Source organism: Odocoileus virginianus, chromosome 2 (genome assembly GCF_023699985.2).
Source record: "Odocoileus virginianus isolate 20LAN1187 ecotype Illinois chromosome 2, Ovbor_1.2, whole genome shotgun sequence".
NCBI lineage: Eukaryota > Metazoa > Chordata > Mammalia > Artiodactyla > Cervidae > Odocoileus > Odocoileus virginianus.
This window is the reverse complement of record NC_069675.1, coordinates 93,864,966-93,880,466: the sequence shown is the minus strand read 5'-3', so window position 1 is coordinate 93,880,466 and position 15,501 is coordinate 93,864,966. Positions and strand designations below refer to the sequence as shown.

Genomic DNA, 15,501 nt, shown 5'->3' with positions numbered 1-15,501 from the left:
GGAGGGGCAGGGACTCTTCCTTCCTCCAGGCTCGTGGGGTCCCCTGTCTTCTCCTGACCCCAAGCTAGGGCACCTCAGTCACACCCCTCTCTGTTTTACCTAGGCCGCCGTCCACTGCCAAGTCCATCTCCATTCCAGGCCAGGATTCCTCCCTGCAGCTGACGTGTAAAGGTGGCGGGACCAGCCGCGGTGGCAGCAGCAGCAACTCCTTGACGGGGTCCCGGCCCCCCAAGGCTCGGCCCACCATCCTCAGCTCAGGTACTGTTCCCCACCTGCCCTCCGCACTCCTCCTGGGACTAAGGCTTTCACCTCCCTCAGTCCCTAGGTCCCAAGGGGGGACACTTGCTGAGCAGAGAAAGCCAGTGGGGTGGTGTTCACCCACCCTTGGTCCGTTGGGTGGGCATCTGTGCCCCTCCCATGTTCTGGGCTCTGCCTGGCCCCAGAATCACAGCAGCGCCTTGGACCGAGATGGATCAGGTCGCTGGCCTCATGGCTCTCCCTGTCGAGCAGGAGAGACAGGGGTCAATGAACAATAAATACATCAAATGCTTGTCCGCCTAGAACTGTGACGAGAGCTGGAAGAGAGATATAGAAGGTATCCGCCTGGGGACAACCAGGGAAAGCTCCCTGAAGGGATGTCATTTGAGCTGAATCTGGGGTGTATTGTGCCGTGTTCCTGGCAGAGGGACATGCTAGGAGCTCTTGTTCTGCTCCTTGCTTTGTGACCCTGACCAGCCATTTTACCTCTCAGGTCTCAGCATCATCCTCTGTAAAGTGGGATCAGCAGTAGTAACCGCATCTGGGTTGCTCTGGGGAGGAACTGAGTAAATGCATGTGCCTTTCCTGGCACCTGGGTCGTCCTCTCTATTTCCCAGCATGTTTCCATTGAATTATCATTATTACTAATGTTACAAAAAATGCAAATGAGCCTGACTCCCCAGAGGAGTGGGTGTGGCAATTAAGAGGGGGAGGTACTACCAGGAAAGGAGCCCAGTGCTGTAAGGGGTGGAGTAGGCCCTCCCCCAACAAAGCATGAGCCTTGGTCCCTGCACCCCGTCCCTGAGGGTGAGCTCAGAGCTGGGAGGTGGACAGCCCCCAAGCTGATCGGTAAGCAGGGTGGCACATGGTGGCCCTAACCTGTGCCACAAGAACAGTGAGGGCACGAGGCCTCGGGTCCTGTTTGCTGGGTTGAGTCTGCCCCCAGGGCTGGGAGCTGAGCGGGACCCTGTGACCCTGAGGGCCAGCTTTCCTGCCCTCCCGTTTGTCCTGCACACCAGCCAGGTGGGGCCCAGAGCAGAAAGCTGGGCTTCTCCCCTGCCTCAGCCTGGGGGCTGCATGCAGGAAGGGGCCTTCCCAGTTCCACTGCTCTCTCCAACTTCAGGGTGGGGGTCCCCAGAGGAGCAATCTGAGGACCAGGGCACCCCCACCACATGTGGTGCCTTTTGTGTAAGAAAAGAGATGCTTCTCCCACGTTGGGTGGGAATTTGAGCCCCACAAACCTCTCTCCCTGCAGCCCCTCAGAGGCAGAGAACCTGCCGGGACTTGAAAAGCCTTGTGGCTTTGGGTGGGGACACAGACAGGCCTAGGGGCCAGGCTATGACCTGGGTGTGCTCATGTCTTAAGAGGATGGAAGAGGCTTTGCTTCCTGGGTAGACCAGAAGGACTGGTGGGTGGGTGGGTGCTCTCTGAGCCCTGGGCAGACCCTGCTTGGTTCCCTGTATCTCTTGCTGCCAGTTCCTCAGAGTGTGTTCCCCACCCTTATTTACTCCACTCCAGCTACACAGACCCCAGCTCCCTGAAGCCTCAGGGCCTTTGCTTATGCTGTTCCCTGGGCCTGGAAGGCCTTTTCTCTGATGCCTTACCTAGCCTGCTCCCTGCCAGACATCCTGAAGGTCTTTCATTAAGGCCGCCTCCTCAGAGAAGCCTTCCCTGATTTCAGACTGGATTTCAGACCCGCCCTCCCCCCATATGCTCCCTGCTGTGGGCCATTTGCCAGTTAGGGTCATTTTTGTCCTATGTTCTTCCTTCCCACCACTGGGTGCCTGTGACACCCTATTTCCTGTCCCCCAGCACCCAGTAGAGTGCCCCCCCAATATTTGTGGAATGAAGGAATGACCCTGGGTTCCAGTGCTGACTTGTAGCTCAGGACAGGTTGCTGCCCCCCTGAACTCAGTTTTTCCATCTCTTAAGTGGAAATACATAGTGTGCCCCCCCCCACTCCGCCACATTCAGTGAGAGGACTAGTGAGAAGCGAGCATACTGGTCACCCCTGCCCCTCCCGGCTTCCAGGGGTGCCGGAGGAGCCAGACCAGAACCTGTCCAGCCCCGAGGAGGTGTTCCATTCCGGCCACTCCCGCAACTCCAGTTACGCCAGCCAGCAGTCCAAGATCTCGGGTGAGTGCCCGCCCGCCCTCCCCATGCCCTTGGCCTCCCAGCCTCCCCGCCGCCGCGTCATGACCTGCACCCTCACCGCCCAGCAGGCTACAGCACGGAGCACTCGCGCTCCTCGAGCCTCTCGGATCTGACGCACCGCCGGAACACGTCCACCAGCAGCAGCGCCTCAGGCGGCCTCAGCATGGCCGTGGAGGGGCCCGAAGGCAGCGAGCGCGAGCACCGGCCCCCCGAGAAGCCGCCGCGGCCGCCCCGGCCCCCACATCTGTCGGACCGCTCGTTCCGGTAGGTCTCACCGCAAGTGCTGCTGGAGAGCAGAGCCCTCTGGTGGCTCCCGGAACCTCTGCTCCTCCCCCTGTAACACGGGGACAACTGGGCCCCGCAGTCTTAGGGTGCATGGCCGTCGAACCAGCTGATGCTCTATGCTGGCCACCAGGCCTGGCGCGCATGCTCAATGGGCAGATGGTGTGGGTGGTCTAGCATACCCTGGGGCCCACCTGCTTCCGCGCTCTGCGGCCTCTCAGAGGCTGGCACTTAACCTTCCAGGGCCTCTGAGGCCTCCTCTCTAAAACCAGGTCACAGTAGCATCCGCACCGTAGAGTTGATGTGATGGTTCAATGAACATGTCTGGACTGGCTTCCTAGTGCGGTGGAGGGGGACTGGGTCCTATGGTCGTGTGACTGTCCTGACTCCTGTCCCACCCCAGGAGGAAGAAGGACTCGGTGGAGAGCCACCCGACCTGGGTGGATGACACGCGCATTGACGCTGATGACATCGTAGAGAAGATCATGCAGAGCCAGGACTTCACGGAAGGGAGCAATACCGAGGGTGAGCTGCCAGCGCAGGTGGGGTACAGGGGTTGGTGCCCAGGGTGAGCAGCCAGCAGTGACGGGGACAGTGCCTGGGGGGCTCCCTGACTTCGCTGCCCCATTCAGCTTCCATCTTCCCCGGTGTCCCCACAGACAGCAACCTCCGGCTGTTCGTGAGCCGCGATGGCACCACCACCCTGAGTGGTATCCAGCTGGCCAACAGGTAGGTCGAGGGGAAGGTTCTGGGCGGGTGACGAGTGTGGCTCTGGGTCCCCGTGGTGAGAGCGTATGGCTTCTGCAGCCCACTGACCTAGCTTTGAATGCCAGCTCTTGTTCGTGTGACTTCGGGCCAGTCATGTCTGTCTGAGCCTCAGTTTTTCCTTCTGTCAAATGATGTGGATCACACCACCTCACCCGGAAACCTGGGACAAACGCCCCAGGGTTGGTTTGGGAGGGTTCTGAGGAATCTTGGGAAATGCCTGGCACAGGGCTTGCCACACAGCAGGGGCTTCATCTATCTTTATTTTAGATTCCACTTTTCTTTTCCTTCCTCTTGGGCCTGGGAGCTCCTAAAAAATGATGATGATGACTCATGTATCTATTAAACAAATAGTTTCTGCGCACCAGCTACGATCCACGGTTCTGAGCTAGGTGCTGGGAATATGGCAGTGAGCAACATAGATTTCTGCTTCATGATGTTCAGAGGCAAGCAGATGTGAGGATCAAACTTGTGGCTTGAACTCTGCCAGTATATAGAGTATCCTCTAAATCATTCATTTACAGTACGCTGGTCTGTGTGCCTGGCTCATTGAATGAATGAGTGGAGGAACTTACCATCTGCAGGGCTGTGCTGAAGCCTTTACTCCTGGTTCTTGTGGGCCAGATGGGAAAGTGCCCATTTAACATCTAGGGCCAGAGCAGTAGGAGGCTTGGCTGGACTACACTGGGTCCTCAGACCTGCCTTCTGGTGTTGCTTGGCTGACGCCTGCTGGCTGAGGCTCAAAATTGCAACTGCCTTCTTTGCGTGGCCTAGGCTGCCCCTAGTGGGGTGGGCAGAAAGAAAACAGGGCACTTCTTGGGACATTGTGACATCCCTCTCCAGCCCCCTCTGAGGATGAGGAAACTGAGACTGAGCTGCATACTGTGCCCCAAATGACCACAGCCCTGCCAGTGGGCCTGGCCTTGGTGGGAAAAGCTGATCAAGCTTCCCAACCTTCTGCTGCACTTTCAGCAAGCCCCATAATTCCTCTGAACCTCAGTTTCTTTATCTGTCAAGTGGGCTTGCTGCAGATCCTCTCTGCCTGAATTGCTGTGAGGATGGGCAAAGCCCACCCCAGCATGTGAGCTGCTGGTACCCAGGGGTCTTGGACATGGTCTGTGCAAGCTCTGTGATTCCACAGGCTCAGGTGCTTAACATCTGTGTTACCCTGGGCAGGTGACTCAACTGCTCTGAGACTCAGTTTCTCTCTCTGCAAAATGGGGCCAGTTAAGAGTGCTTGTGAAGCGCCTCCCAGGGCTGGCCCAGAGGACCATCAGGGAGAACAAGCTGACCTCTTTCTCCCCACAGGGTCTCCTCTGGGGTCTATGAGCCAGTCGTGATTGAAAGCCATTGAGGAGCAGGGGCCCCGGCTGGAGAAGGGCCCTGCCTTCACGGGCGTCCAGACCCGCATCATTCCACAGGGGACCTTCGCCTTCGGATCACCATCCGTGCTGCCTCTCATCTGTGCCTCCTCCATGCACTCCAGCCCCAAAGCATCATTCCATTGACCTCCCATCTATGCTGGGATGCTCATGGCCCGCTAGGGCCCCGGGCACCACTGTGAATATTCTCCTCTGAACCACTAGAGGGCAGGACACATGGGCCCATGAAGCAGGTGGGCAAGAGACCCATGGTGGGCACCACCCCTCTGAGACCCACCTGGGCCCTCGGCGAGGACATTCAGCAGTTCCTGCACATGCAGGGAGGCTGGTGGCCACGGGCCCTCTGTCCTGTGTCCCGTTCACTCCAGGAGCACTGGCTCAGCCCTGGCAGGGCCTCACTCCATTGCCCCCTTGTCCTTGGAGGGGCAGTCCACCCCCCGGAATCCTGCCACCATGGCCCTCTGACTGCTTAGTGCTTCAGCCGTCCCTCCCCTGCGTCCCGGGGGACCTGCTGGCGGCCTCCTCCGGGAAACCAAGACCTCAAACCTCACCCGTGCTCCGGATTGAGACCCCACCTCCCCCACAGCGAATGTTCTCCTGCTGCCCGGCAGCCTGCACTTTGCACACGCTTGTCTCCAGCACAGCGCCCTGGCCCTCGCCTGCCCATCCACTGAGCCCTTCCCAAGGATCCCTGGGCACTGCCTGCCATGCGGTCAGCAGCCCAGCCCTCACAGCCCGGCTGGAACGTGGCATTGCCCCTGCCCCTCCCTGCCCTCTCCGGTTGGCTCCAGCTCAGGCCTGAGCCCCCTGCTGAGAAAGGTCTGAGCCTGAGCAGCAGTTCCCCTCTGCCCAGGGCTGGGTCCTGGGCAGCTAGCTTCTGTTAATGAAGCCAGGAAAGGTGCCTCCCAAGGCCCTGGAGGTCAGCAGCCCGGCTGCGCTGGGTTTGCCAAGCCAAGCGCCCTTTCTCTCCCCTCAGGCTCAGCTGGCCCAGGCCGGGGCCGATGCGGAGAGGCAGATGGGCTGTAGCTGGACTGGCCCGGAGCTGGCTTCCTGGCCAGAAAAGCCTCAGCCAACCTCTGAAAACATGCCCTCTCTGGGCAAAGGAGAGGGCGGGGTGGGGGTGGGGTCCATTAAGGGGGTTTTCCCAGCGGGAGCAGTCTGGCCCTGCCCCCGCCCCTACCCCTCGCTATACCCTTTGCTCTCAGCACTTTCCCCTGGCCTTGTCCTCGTTACTTGCTTGAAAGTGGGTTCTGGCTGCCCGCCAGTCCCTGGACAGACTCCCCCGACACTCTAAATTTCACTCATTTTGTATAAACCCAGCAGGCTGGTGTTTGCGTAGCCCCATACCTTTTTCCTTTTCTTTCTTGATTTTTTTTTCTTTCTTTCCTCCCTTTCATTTTCTTTTTTAAGAGTTCATAGTTTGGTATTTCCTCCTCCCCCAGGCGAGGGGAGGTGCTTCTGTTCTCCCCCTACCCGCTGGCTGGGTCCCAGCAGGGCTGGGGATCTGGGGTGGGGGGTGGGGGGTGCCCTTCCCAGGCTGGGAGGGGTCCTTGCCTTCTGCCCCACTGGCAAGAATTGGGCTTGGTCTTGGAACCTCCTGGCATTGGGACCAGAGCATTTCTAGGATTTCTGTTGTTTTTAATGACCTAACCCTTTTAGAAAATGAATGTGAGAAGGTGCCTGCCGAGGCAGGATGGAGCATTTTCTCTGGCTGGGGAAGGCTCTGGTCAGCTCTGCAGGTCCCTTTCTGCTCCACAGACACCTGGCACTCTAAAAGGGAGCTGGCCGCACTGTCTGCAGTTGAAGTGACCCCCAGAAGATGGGGGGACGCTGTCCTTCCCTTCTGTATCTGCACGACCTCAGCCCAGTGAGGCGATGTATTCAGGGTGTCTTTAGGGTCTGAGTCAACATTCTGGGGGCTTCAGGCATAAGATAGCTGGTTTTGGTGCTGTTGGGGAGAATTCCCCATACCAGGATCCCCAGCCCCACCCTAGGTGAGGTCTGAATTTGACAGTCACCCCAGGAAGAGACAGAGCCTGCCACACCCTCCCATGCCAGGCCCTGGGCCAGGGTAACTGGACTGACAGAATTCGGCCACAACCAAATCAATGCTGGCTGGAGCCGGAGGCCTGGAGCCCCGGAACCCCAGCCTCATCCCCACGTGGGAGCCCCACATTCGAAGAACGACCCTCTGGTCCCCTCAAGCTCAGTGAATTCCCATTAGGTGCCCACAGCTCTGGACTAAAAATCCTATATTTAGAAAGAGATAGAATATATTAGAGATATTTTTGGAAAGGAATTGGTCTATGCAATGCCAGTTTGGAATCTTCTTGAAGGACAGTTTAACGTTTTTACTAGGAGATTTAAAGAAAAGAAAGATCTACAATATTTTTAGGTTTCTTGGTTTTTTTTTTTTCTGGTCACCCCACAAACCGACCACATGGCATGATCCACCAAGATGGAGAATGCCCATGGTCTCCTCTCTTTCGGGAGATGAGCAGGGAGATGGGGGGAGGGGAGGCTTTTTGTTTTTTTTTAAACACCCCTCCTTTCTAACAGAATGTTACCATCACCACCCCCTGATTCAGTGGGCTGTGTTTGTCCCAGCTTCTGTTGTAGAAAATAACATTGTAAGGGGAAATCAGCCTAGTGTCAGTGTCTTGGTTTGGGGGGGGCGGGGATTAAATGTTGCAGATTTTGTTATGGCATGTTGGTTCTTGCTTGTTTTACTGAGTTGAATCCTGGGTCACAGATGGCATCAGAAGGGAGCCAGATGTAGGAGATGACACTCTGGGGGTGGGAGAGACGTCAGTGGCCAGGGTTCTTTGTTGTCCTGGCTGCAATCATTACAATTATTATCACTGTTACTACTACACATTCGTTGGGAGGAAACTTAGGCCCAGGAAGGGCAGTTTCTTGCCAACCTCACACTTAAAAGGTGGCAGCTCTGACCTCAGAGCCAAAGTTCGAACCTCCCCAGAGTCAGGTGGCCTCTAACAAGCACGCCTGAGGACCGATGACTGTGCCTCAGCTTTCGCAGCTGCAAATGGGGTTGTGGATCAAATTAGGTGGTATACAGCCCTCCCTAGGGCTCTTGACCCACCCAAGAGACGCTAAGAGTTTTCCCAGCCTCCCTAGAGCCACAGGCCAGCATTGTCTCCAGGCTTGGACCACCTCACTCCCTGCCCTTGACTCAAGTTCCTGAAGAGTTGGCATGGCCACCAAGCTCTGGGAAAGGCAAGTCACCCTGGGCCTTTCATGAGCTCAGAAATGGCAGGAATCTCTGGACAAGCTGGAAGGGACCAGACTACCAGGTCTTGTCCCGGCCCCAGCACTGCATTATCCTCACCCATTCTCAGCGCCGATGCCTGCTCATGCCCCAGAAAACCCTGGAGACTGATTCTCAGCCCCTTCCTCGGTTCTGTGCACACCAGGGGAGGGATGAGTTGGTTCCTGGCTGAGCCCCAATTCTCCTGAGACAGGGAAAGAATAGGCTGTAAGGCCAAAAAAAGTTTGCTCCTTTGAAACACAGTAATGCTCAGTAGTGGCTCAGACAGTAAGAATCTGTTCGGTCCCTGGGTCAGGAAGATCCTCTGGAGAAGCGAATGGCTAGCCACTCCAGTATTCTTGCCTGGAGAATTCCATTGACAGAGGAGCCTGGTGAGCTACAGTCCAGTTAGTTGAGTTCAGTTGCTCAGCTGTGTCCGACTCTGCGACCCCATGGACTGCAGCACGCCAGGCCTCCCTGTCCATCGCCAACTCCCGGAGTTTACTCAAACTCACGTCCATTGAGTTGGTGATGCCATCCAACCGTCTCATCCTCTGTCATCCCCTCTCCTCCTGCCTTCAATCATTCCCAGCATCAGGGTCTTCTCAAATGAGTCAGCTCTTCACATCAGGTGGCCAAAGTATTGGAGTTTCCGCATCAGTCCTTCCACCGAATGTTCAGGACTGATTTCCTTTAGGATGGACTGGCTGGATCTCCCTGCAGTCCAAGGGACTCTCAAGAGTCTTCTCCAACACCACAGTTCAAAAGCATCAATTCTTCGGTGCTCAGCTTTCTTTATAGTCCAACTCTCACATCCATACATGATTAACAGAAAAACCATAGCTTTGACTAGACAGACCTTTGTTGGCAAAGTAATGTCTCTGCTTTTTAATATGCTGTCTAGGTTGGTCATAATTTCCTTCCAAGGAGTAAGCGTCTTTTAATTTCATGGTTGCATTGACCATCTGCAGTGATTTTGGAGCCCCCAAAAATAAAGTCTGTCACTGTTTCCACTGTTTCCCCATCTATTTGTCATGAAGTGATGAGGCCAGATGCCATAAACTTAGTTTTCTGAATGTTGAGCTTTAAGCCAACTTTTTCACTCTCCTCTTTCACTTTCACCAAGAGGCTCTTTAGTTCTTTGTTTTCTGCCATAAGGGTGGTGGGTGTCATCTGAGTATCTGAGGTTATTGATATTTCTCCCATCAATCTTGATTCCAGCCTGTGCTTCATCCAGCCCAGCGTTTCTCATGATGTACTCTGCATATAAGTTAAATAAGCAGGGTGACAATATACAGCCTTGACCTACTCCTTTCACTATCTGGAACCAGTCCATGAGCTTGCAAAGAGTCAGATATGACTAGGCACAACTTTCACTTGTTTTTTTCCATGCTAAGTGAAAAATCAATATATAAAATGATGGGGGGAAAATGTTCCTCTCAGCTTTGCGATGGGCTCAGACAACCCAGAGACAGATGCGGCCAGCAGGAGCAAGCCATGCTTGGTTCAGACTCGATCTTTGCATGCCCCTGCCCCCCTCCCCTCCAAGTGAAGACAGCACAGGGAGAGCCTGGTATTGCCAGATGCTATTCTCTACAGCACTGCAGAAGTCATCAAAATCTTAAAGCTGGTTGACTGATTCAAAGCTCCCAGTTGTGCCAAGCCTCATTCTGGGCACTGGGGATACAGACCCTTTCCTCAGGGGGCTCACAGTCAAGTGGGCCAGGTCAACAAGTAAATCAGATAATTAAAACACAGTGATGGGGCTTCCCTGGTGGCTCACTGGTAAAGAATCCACCTGCCAGTGCAGGAGACTAGGTTGGATCCTTGATCCAGGAGGCCCCCACATGCTGCGGAGCAGCTAAGCCCTCTGCATCTCAGGTACAGCCTGTGCTCATAGAGCCTGTGAGCCGCAGCTACTGAAGCCCGCATGCCCTACAAGCTCGTGCTCTGCAACGAAAAAGCCACGGCAATAAAAGGCTCTGCACGGCAACTAGAGAAGAGCCCTCGCAGCAACGAAGACCCAGCGCGGCCAAAAATAAATAAAATTAAAAAACAGGCAGTGACAAGCGTCTTCCTGGTGATGCATTTGGGGCTGTGAAGCACAGAGGAAGGGACCCCGGGTCCTCCTTCTCCTCCCACCCTAGGCCGGTCCTTGATCTTTTTCTTTACCTTACCCTCAACAGACACGTTCAGGCCTCGGGACCAGGAAGTAGCGCCCTCGGGTGGTGGAGTCAGCTATACACCACTGACTCAGATTGTGATCTGAAAAGTTCTTGCCCCTCTCTCTTTTTTTTTTTTTTTGAGAGGAAAAAGGCAACTCTATTTTGAAGTAAATTAATGTGATTCCTGTCACCAATATTCATGCTCCTCAGAGACTGAAGGCCATGGGCTGGCGGCTCTCACAGGCCTACCCAGCACCCCACCCCACCCCACCCTGGCCACTGGCTGCCGGTTTCCAGCAAAGCTTCACCTTTCAGTTTTCGAGGGAACAGCAGGAGCTTCGTCGTTTCCCACGGTGGGGGAGCCCGCCGCCCTGATGTGGTCAGTGCCTCTGGCAGCAGGGTTGTGAGTTCTCAGAAGCGAGATGCAGCGATTACACTGGAATCAGAGTGCGGGCAGCCCGCGAGGTGCTGCGGGGGGTGGGGAGGGGGGCGGGGGATGCGGCGGTGGCTCAGAACTCCTCGTGCACGCTGCGGGCGTAGTCCACCAGCTTGCTGCCTGTGAAGAACTCACTGTACTTCAGCACCTCCTCGGGCTCCAGGTAGTGATTCTGGTTCTCGTCAGCAATAGCGATCATCTGCTTGGCCTCATTGAGGGCGCTGAACTCGTTCATGGGGTCCATGTAGTCCTCCAACTCCGCCATGGTCACGATCCCATCAGCTCCTCAAACTCTCTCTTCCTATCCCGCACCCAGCCGTCATCAACATCCTGGCCCTGCTGGTTCTCCACGGTGCCCACGGGCAGAGAGATTAACTCAGACTGCGAGAGCTTCTTGTCACCGTCCTGGTCCAGGTCCCGGATGATCTCCTTGACCATGAACTGCAGCATGCCACGACTGTGCTCGGGGTGCAGGAACGATAGGAACTCGCTCTCTGTCAGCAGCAGGTCCGGGGGCGGGTTGTCCGCCTGATACCAGCGGTCTTTGAGGTTCTCCAGGACTTCCTGTGTCTCCTCATCGATGTTCAGGTCCCACTTATTCTTTATCTTTTCAGCAACTTCTCTCTCATTGTGGCCTTTGGTCACCAAAAACTTCACCTTGTACTCATCCCAAGATACGTGGCCGTCACCATCAGGGTCCACGGCTCGGAAGTGCGCCCTGCTCTCGGCAACAGCCTCCTGGAAGTGCTCAGCGGTCTTCTGCATGATCCAGTTCTGCATCTCCTTGGCGCTGATCCTCCTGTCGGTGTTCAAATCCACCTTGGAGAAGATGACCATCAGCTTCCTCCGGCTCTTCCGAGGCTCTGCGTCCTCCTCAAAGTCATCCATGTCCTTGCCCAGGAAGACCTCCTGGTGGAAATCTTTGTTGAGGTGCCCATCCATCTCCAGCTTCACCCCATTCAGGTGTTCCGGGGGCAGGATCTCATTTTCCTCCCTATTACCTGCTCTCTCTCGAGCAGACGAGTGGTTGGCAGGCCGGTCTTGCCCCTCTCTTGAGCCTCCTTTTCCCTACCTGAAACACGGGACTTCTGACCATTCACCCCCATCCTGTTCTGGCTGTAGGACTCTGGGATATTGAGAGATGGGCTTTTTTTTTTCCTCGGGCGAGTTCGACACGACCGAGCCCACAAGTGCCAAGCCTATCTCGGTTCCTCAACTCGGTCTCACTGCTGAGAGATTCGGGAACGCTTCACAGAATGTCCTCGAGAAACTACATTTCCCGACATGCAAAGAGGAGGCTTGCCCGCCCGTCTCTGGCGACGAGGTCCCGGGCCATCCTGAGGACTACGACTCCCGGCGTGCCCCGCGGCTCAAGGCCGGAAGGGCCCGGATCCGGAACCGGATGGGGCTTGCGTCTCCGGTGCCTGAAGCGCTGGGGAAATGGTGAGCTTGAGGCCGAGTGTCGGCCATGGGGGCGTCTGGGAGGTGGGGTCCTGGGTCTGCTCGGGAGCTGGGGCTTGAGCACTCGGAGCCGGTATCGCTCTCCCGCCGTCCCATCGTACGAATGATAGACTTTGGCCTGGTACTTTCTCTTCCGACCTAGAAAAGATACTTAGTCAGTCACGTCACATGTGTCAGCTGAGTAAATGGACGTGATCGGGCCGCAACGACCCCCACTCCTTCCTAAATGGAGGATCTCTTCCTCAGTTGAATCTTCCCTTTTCTGCAGGCAACGGGAACAGACCAGGTGGTGGGACTCGGCCTCGTCGCCCTTAGCCTGATCATCTTCACTTATTACACCGCCTGGGTAATTCTCTTGGTATGTGTGCTTCCCCGCCCTCTCTCACCTCCCATCCCTGGATCTTGAAGCCAACTCCTCACATCATTTTAGCGGGCACTGTGCTAGGTGCTGTCACTGCATATCTCATGAAAGCTTCGGGACAGCACTATGAGGAAGATGGTAACAGGTGCCTCTATTTTATAGGCGAGGAAGCAGAAGCTCTAGGGGAGGGCTCTGGGTGGAATCCTTAACCACTCCACTGCGAGGTCCTGTCCTTGATTTGCTTTGCTTTTGATGGGAGTTCTAGTCCTTCTGGTTATCCTGCGGGCGCTTGGGCATGACAATTGCAGTGGATTTTGTGAGAGTGTTTAGCATTTTTTTTGCCCCGTGGGAAATCTTTTTTGGTTACTGCTTTAAAAGTGCAGTGTTTGTTTGAAGGGCAAAATCTTGCAGAAGTCGGTATGCTTTAGAGAAAAATGTTAGTAAAGAAAACCTTGGAGTCCTGGTTGGGGATTCCTCATGTCCCCTTTGTCCTTGCCAAGTGAGGGCAAGTCCTACAAGGTCTCTAGCCTCAACTTTGGGTGAGCACCAGTCAAGTGCCCAGTACACAACCATTAGATAACTGAAGGAAGGGAACAAACCAAGGCACCCAGAGTGCTCTCATCTTAGAGAAAAGCAAATGCAGTGCTTTGATGGGGTCAACCCCTGAGATGGAGGAGGAGGGCTGTTTGGACTTGGGGAGCTGAGCAGAGCAAGAAACACTCACTAGAGCTCTGCCTTTGATGCCAGCCATTCATCGACAGTCAGCATGTCATCCACAAGTATTTCCTGCCCCGAGCCTATGCCATTGCTATCCCACTGGCTGCCGGCCTCCTGCTGCTCCTGTTTGTGGGTAAGTTCCCCCAACCCTGGGCAGGGTGTCTCGGGGACCTCATGACCCCCTCCCAATCCTGAACATGCTGCTACACTTCATCACTCACTGTACATCTGCTTGAGGCTCCTTACCCCCCAACTCACGTCCTGGGGTTTCCCTGTTCATCCTTCAGGGCTGTAAGTCAGTCTTCCCAATGCCTCAGGCTCACTGGCATCTAATGGGATGCCTCCCTCTTTCTTGCTCCCTCCACCACCACCGCTCTGCTCACACCTCCATCACCTCTCACCCCCTTGTCACCCTGATTCATGATTCCTGCATCTCTCTATCTCCCAGGGTCTAGCATGGGGGCCTTATAGGGGCAGGGACTGTGGTTTTATCATTAATATGTCCTCACCCCAAGCACAAGCTGTGGCACTGAGTTGGTGCTCAAGAAAGTGGTTTGGATGAATCAACAATTAGCTCTCTGGATGATGGGGTAGGTGGATGATGAGGGGTGAGTGGTTCGGTAGATGGACAGGTGGTCAGGTGAGTAGATAGATCGTTGAGTGTATCTTATTCCCTGTAGAATCAGAAACACTAAACCCAGCAACTTGTGTGTGGCAGTCACTCAGCTGATGTGTGTTGAATGAGTGCATGCAGAAGTGTGGCTTGATGGATGATTAGGGAAATGGCCTCCAGGGCATGGCCTGGAGGGCATTTAGGTAAGCTGCTTGGCCTCTTGTGTGGCTCACTGCCATGCTTGGGTCCTGTTCTGGCCTCCCCGGGCTTCCCTTGTGGCCCAGCTGGTAAAGAATCTGCCTGCAATATGGGAGACCTGGGTTCCATCCCTGGGTTGGGAAGATCCCCTGGAGGAGGGAATGGGTACCCACTCCAGTATTCTGGCCTGAAGAATTCCATGGACTGTGTAGCCCATGGGGTCACAACGAGTTGGATACAACTGAGCAACTTTCACTTTCACTTCACTTTCTGGCCTCCCAGCAGTCCTGAGCCAGGATCTTACCTGCCTTTTCTGGTCTGTGTATTCCAGGTATATTCATCACCTACGTGATGCTGAAGAACCAGAAGGATACCAAAAAGGCTCAGTGAAGGCCCAGCAGGAATGAGGCTGCTGGCCCCTTCTCTGCTTCTTCTCCAGGCAGACCCAACGGGGGTGCCCACAGGACCCATCCAGGCACTGAGGCCCCCTCAAGCCTGATTGCCCTGCAAACACCCCTGTGAGATGGAAGCCGTTCAGGACTCACCCCTGGCTGACCAGTACCCCTGCTCCTCCTTCCAGAAGCCAGGGAGGAAGAGTACCTGGAAGTCTCCATCTCACCCCTCTTCTGACTCAGGGCCTGGAAGATGCTGGTCCCCCTCCACAGACACACACACCTCCCCTTCAGACCACTATCATTTTTCCTGCTGGGTTCTACACTTGCCTGAGTTTCCTTCTTGTCATATGATGGTGTTGGACTTGGCAGGTTCTGGGGCATCACGTGACCTCTCACCACATGTCCTGCTCCTCCACAAAGGCAGTCTTCCCAGGTCTGACATAGCCCCAGACCCCACAAGGATTTCTGGACCTGGAGAGCCTAGAGGGAGGCCTTGACCTCTAAGGGGCCCCAGGGTACATTAGGTTGGCCACAGGGGGCTCCCCAGATTGACTGCTTCTCCTGGAGGCCCAGCCCCCCAGCCTCAGTGCTGGCCTGATGGGAGAACTGAAAAATAAACACTGTTTTCTTTGTCTCAGTGCCATCCCTGACCCAAGGAGCCCAGGGGCTGGGAGCTGGCCTGTGCATTGGTCTCAGATCAGGAGACACTGGTTTGTGCAATGAGGGTGCCTTGGGTACCTCCTGGATTATCCCCGTGCTGGACACAGGACAAAGCAGGGGCCAGGACTGATGTGGATCTGGCCTGGCGCAGCTCACAGTGAGGGAGTCTGGAGGCATGGCCATCTGCCAGACATCACATCAGCTCTACCTCGCCTCCCCTGTGCCAACCCAGCCAGTGGGCACTGGTATATTAAGGACCCTCAGACCCCTAAAAGCCCAAGCCCATCATCTGTCTCGTACCCAGCAGCCCAACTTAGTGTGACTCTGAGCAGAGGGCCGCTATGAGCCAGAGCAGTTTCCATTGTGTTCCGGTTGACTGGTCCAGG

At 55.5% G+C, this 15,501-nt stretch overlaps 3 protein-coding genes across 5 annotated transcripts in view; 2 read left to right on the top strand and 1 right to left on the bottom strand.

Annotated features, from left to right (window-relative positions):
* Positions 1-7,549, top strand: part of EEIG1 (estrogen-induced osteoclastogenesis regulator 1) — a 34,925-nt gene extending 27,376 nt beyond the window's left edge. Inside the window, exons 6-11 of one of the 2 annotated variants that reach the window (XM_020874865.2) lie at positions 104-258; positions 2,290-2,394; positions 2,481-2,676; positions 3,098-3,219; positions 3,354-3,423; positions 4,768-7,549. In XM_020874865.2, coding sequence (XP_020730524.1) covers positions 104-258; positions 2,290-2,394; positions 2,481-2,676; positions 3,098-3,219; positions 3,354-3,423; positions 4,768-4,813 — 694 coding nt within the window. In that variant the 3' untranslated portion in view covers positions 4,814-7,549. Of the gene's footprint in view, positions 1-103; positions 259-2,289; positions 2,395-2,477; positions 2,677-3,097; positions 3,220-3,353; positions 3,424-4,767 lie in introns of both variants that reach the window. The other variant, XM_070453468.1, reaches the window with a different exon arrangement.
* Positions 6,509-12,046, bottom strand: LOC110125688 (45 kDa calcium-binding protein-like). Its single transcript, XM_020874898.2, is given in 3 exon segments — positions 6,509-10,992; positions 10,995-11,778; positions 12,014-12,046. Coding segments are annotated over 3 exon segments (1,026 nt in total). The 3' UTR covers positions 6,509-10,783.
* On the top strand, positions 12,047-15,087 carry DPM2 (dolichyl-phosphate mannosyltransferase subunit 2, regulatory). 2 transcript variants are annotated; one of them, XM_020874915.2, is made up of 4 exons: positions 12,047-12,153; positions 12,440-12,529; positions 13,280-13,382; positions 14,392-15,087. In XM_020874915.2, exons 1-4 carry the CDS (start codon positions 12,151-12,153, stop codon positions 14,448-14,450), a joined length of 255 nt encoding a protein of 84 aa, XP_020730574.1. In that variant the 5' UTR covers positions 12,047-12,150; the 3' UTR covers positions 14,451-15,087. The 2 variants fall into 2 exon arrangements, with proteins under 2 accessions (XP_020730574.1, XP_070309585.1); XM_070453484.1 differs by lacking the exon at positions 12,047-12,153 and adding an exon at positions 12,160-12,292.
* Positions 15,088-15,501: the final 414 nt, after the last annotated feature.

Bases quoted from the DNA above. Each gene is read 5' to 3' on its own strand.
- DPM2 (XM_070453484.1), top strand. From the start codon at position 12,179: ATGGGGGCGTCTGGGAGGTGGGGTCCTGGGTCTGCTCGGGAGCTGGGG. The intron at 12,293-12,439 runs GTACTTTCTCTT...CCTTTTCTGCAG, and splicing joins GAATGATAGACTTTGGCCTG to GCAACGGGAACAGACCAGGT. The intron at 12,530-13,279 runs GTATGTGTGCTT...CTTTGATGCCAG, and splicing joins CCGCCTGGGTAATTCTCTTG to CCATTCATCGACAGTCAGCA.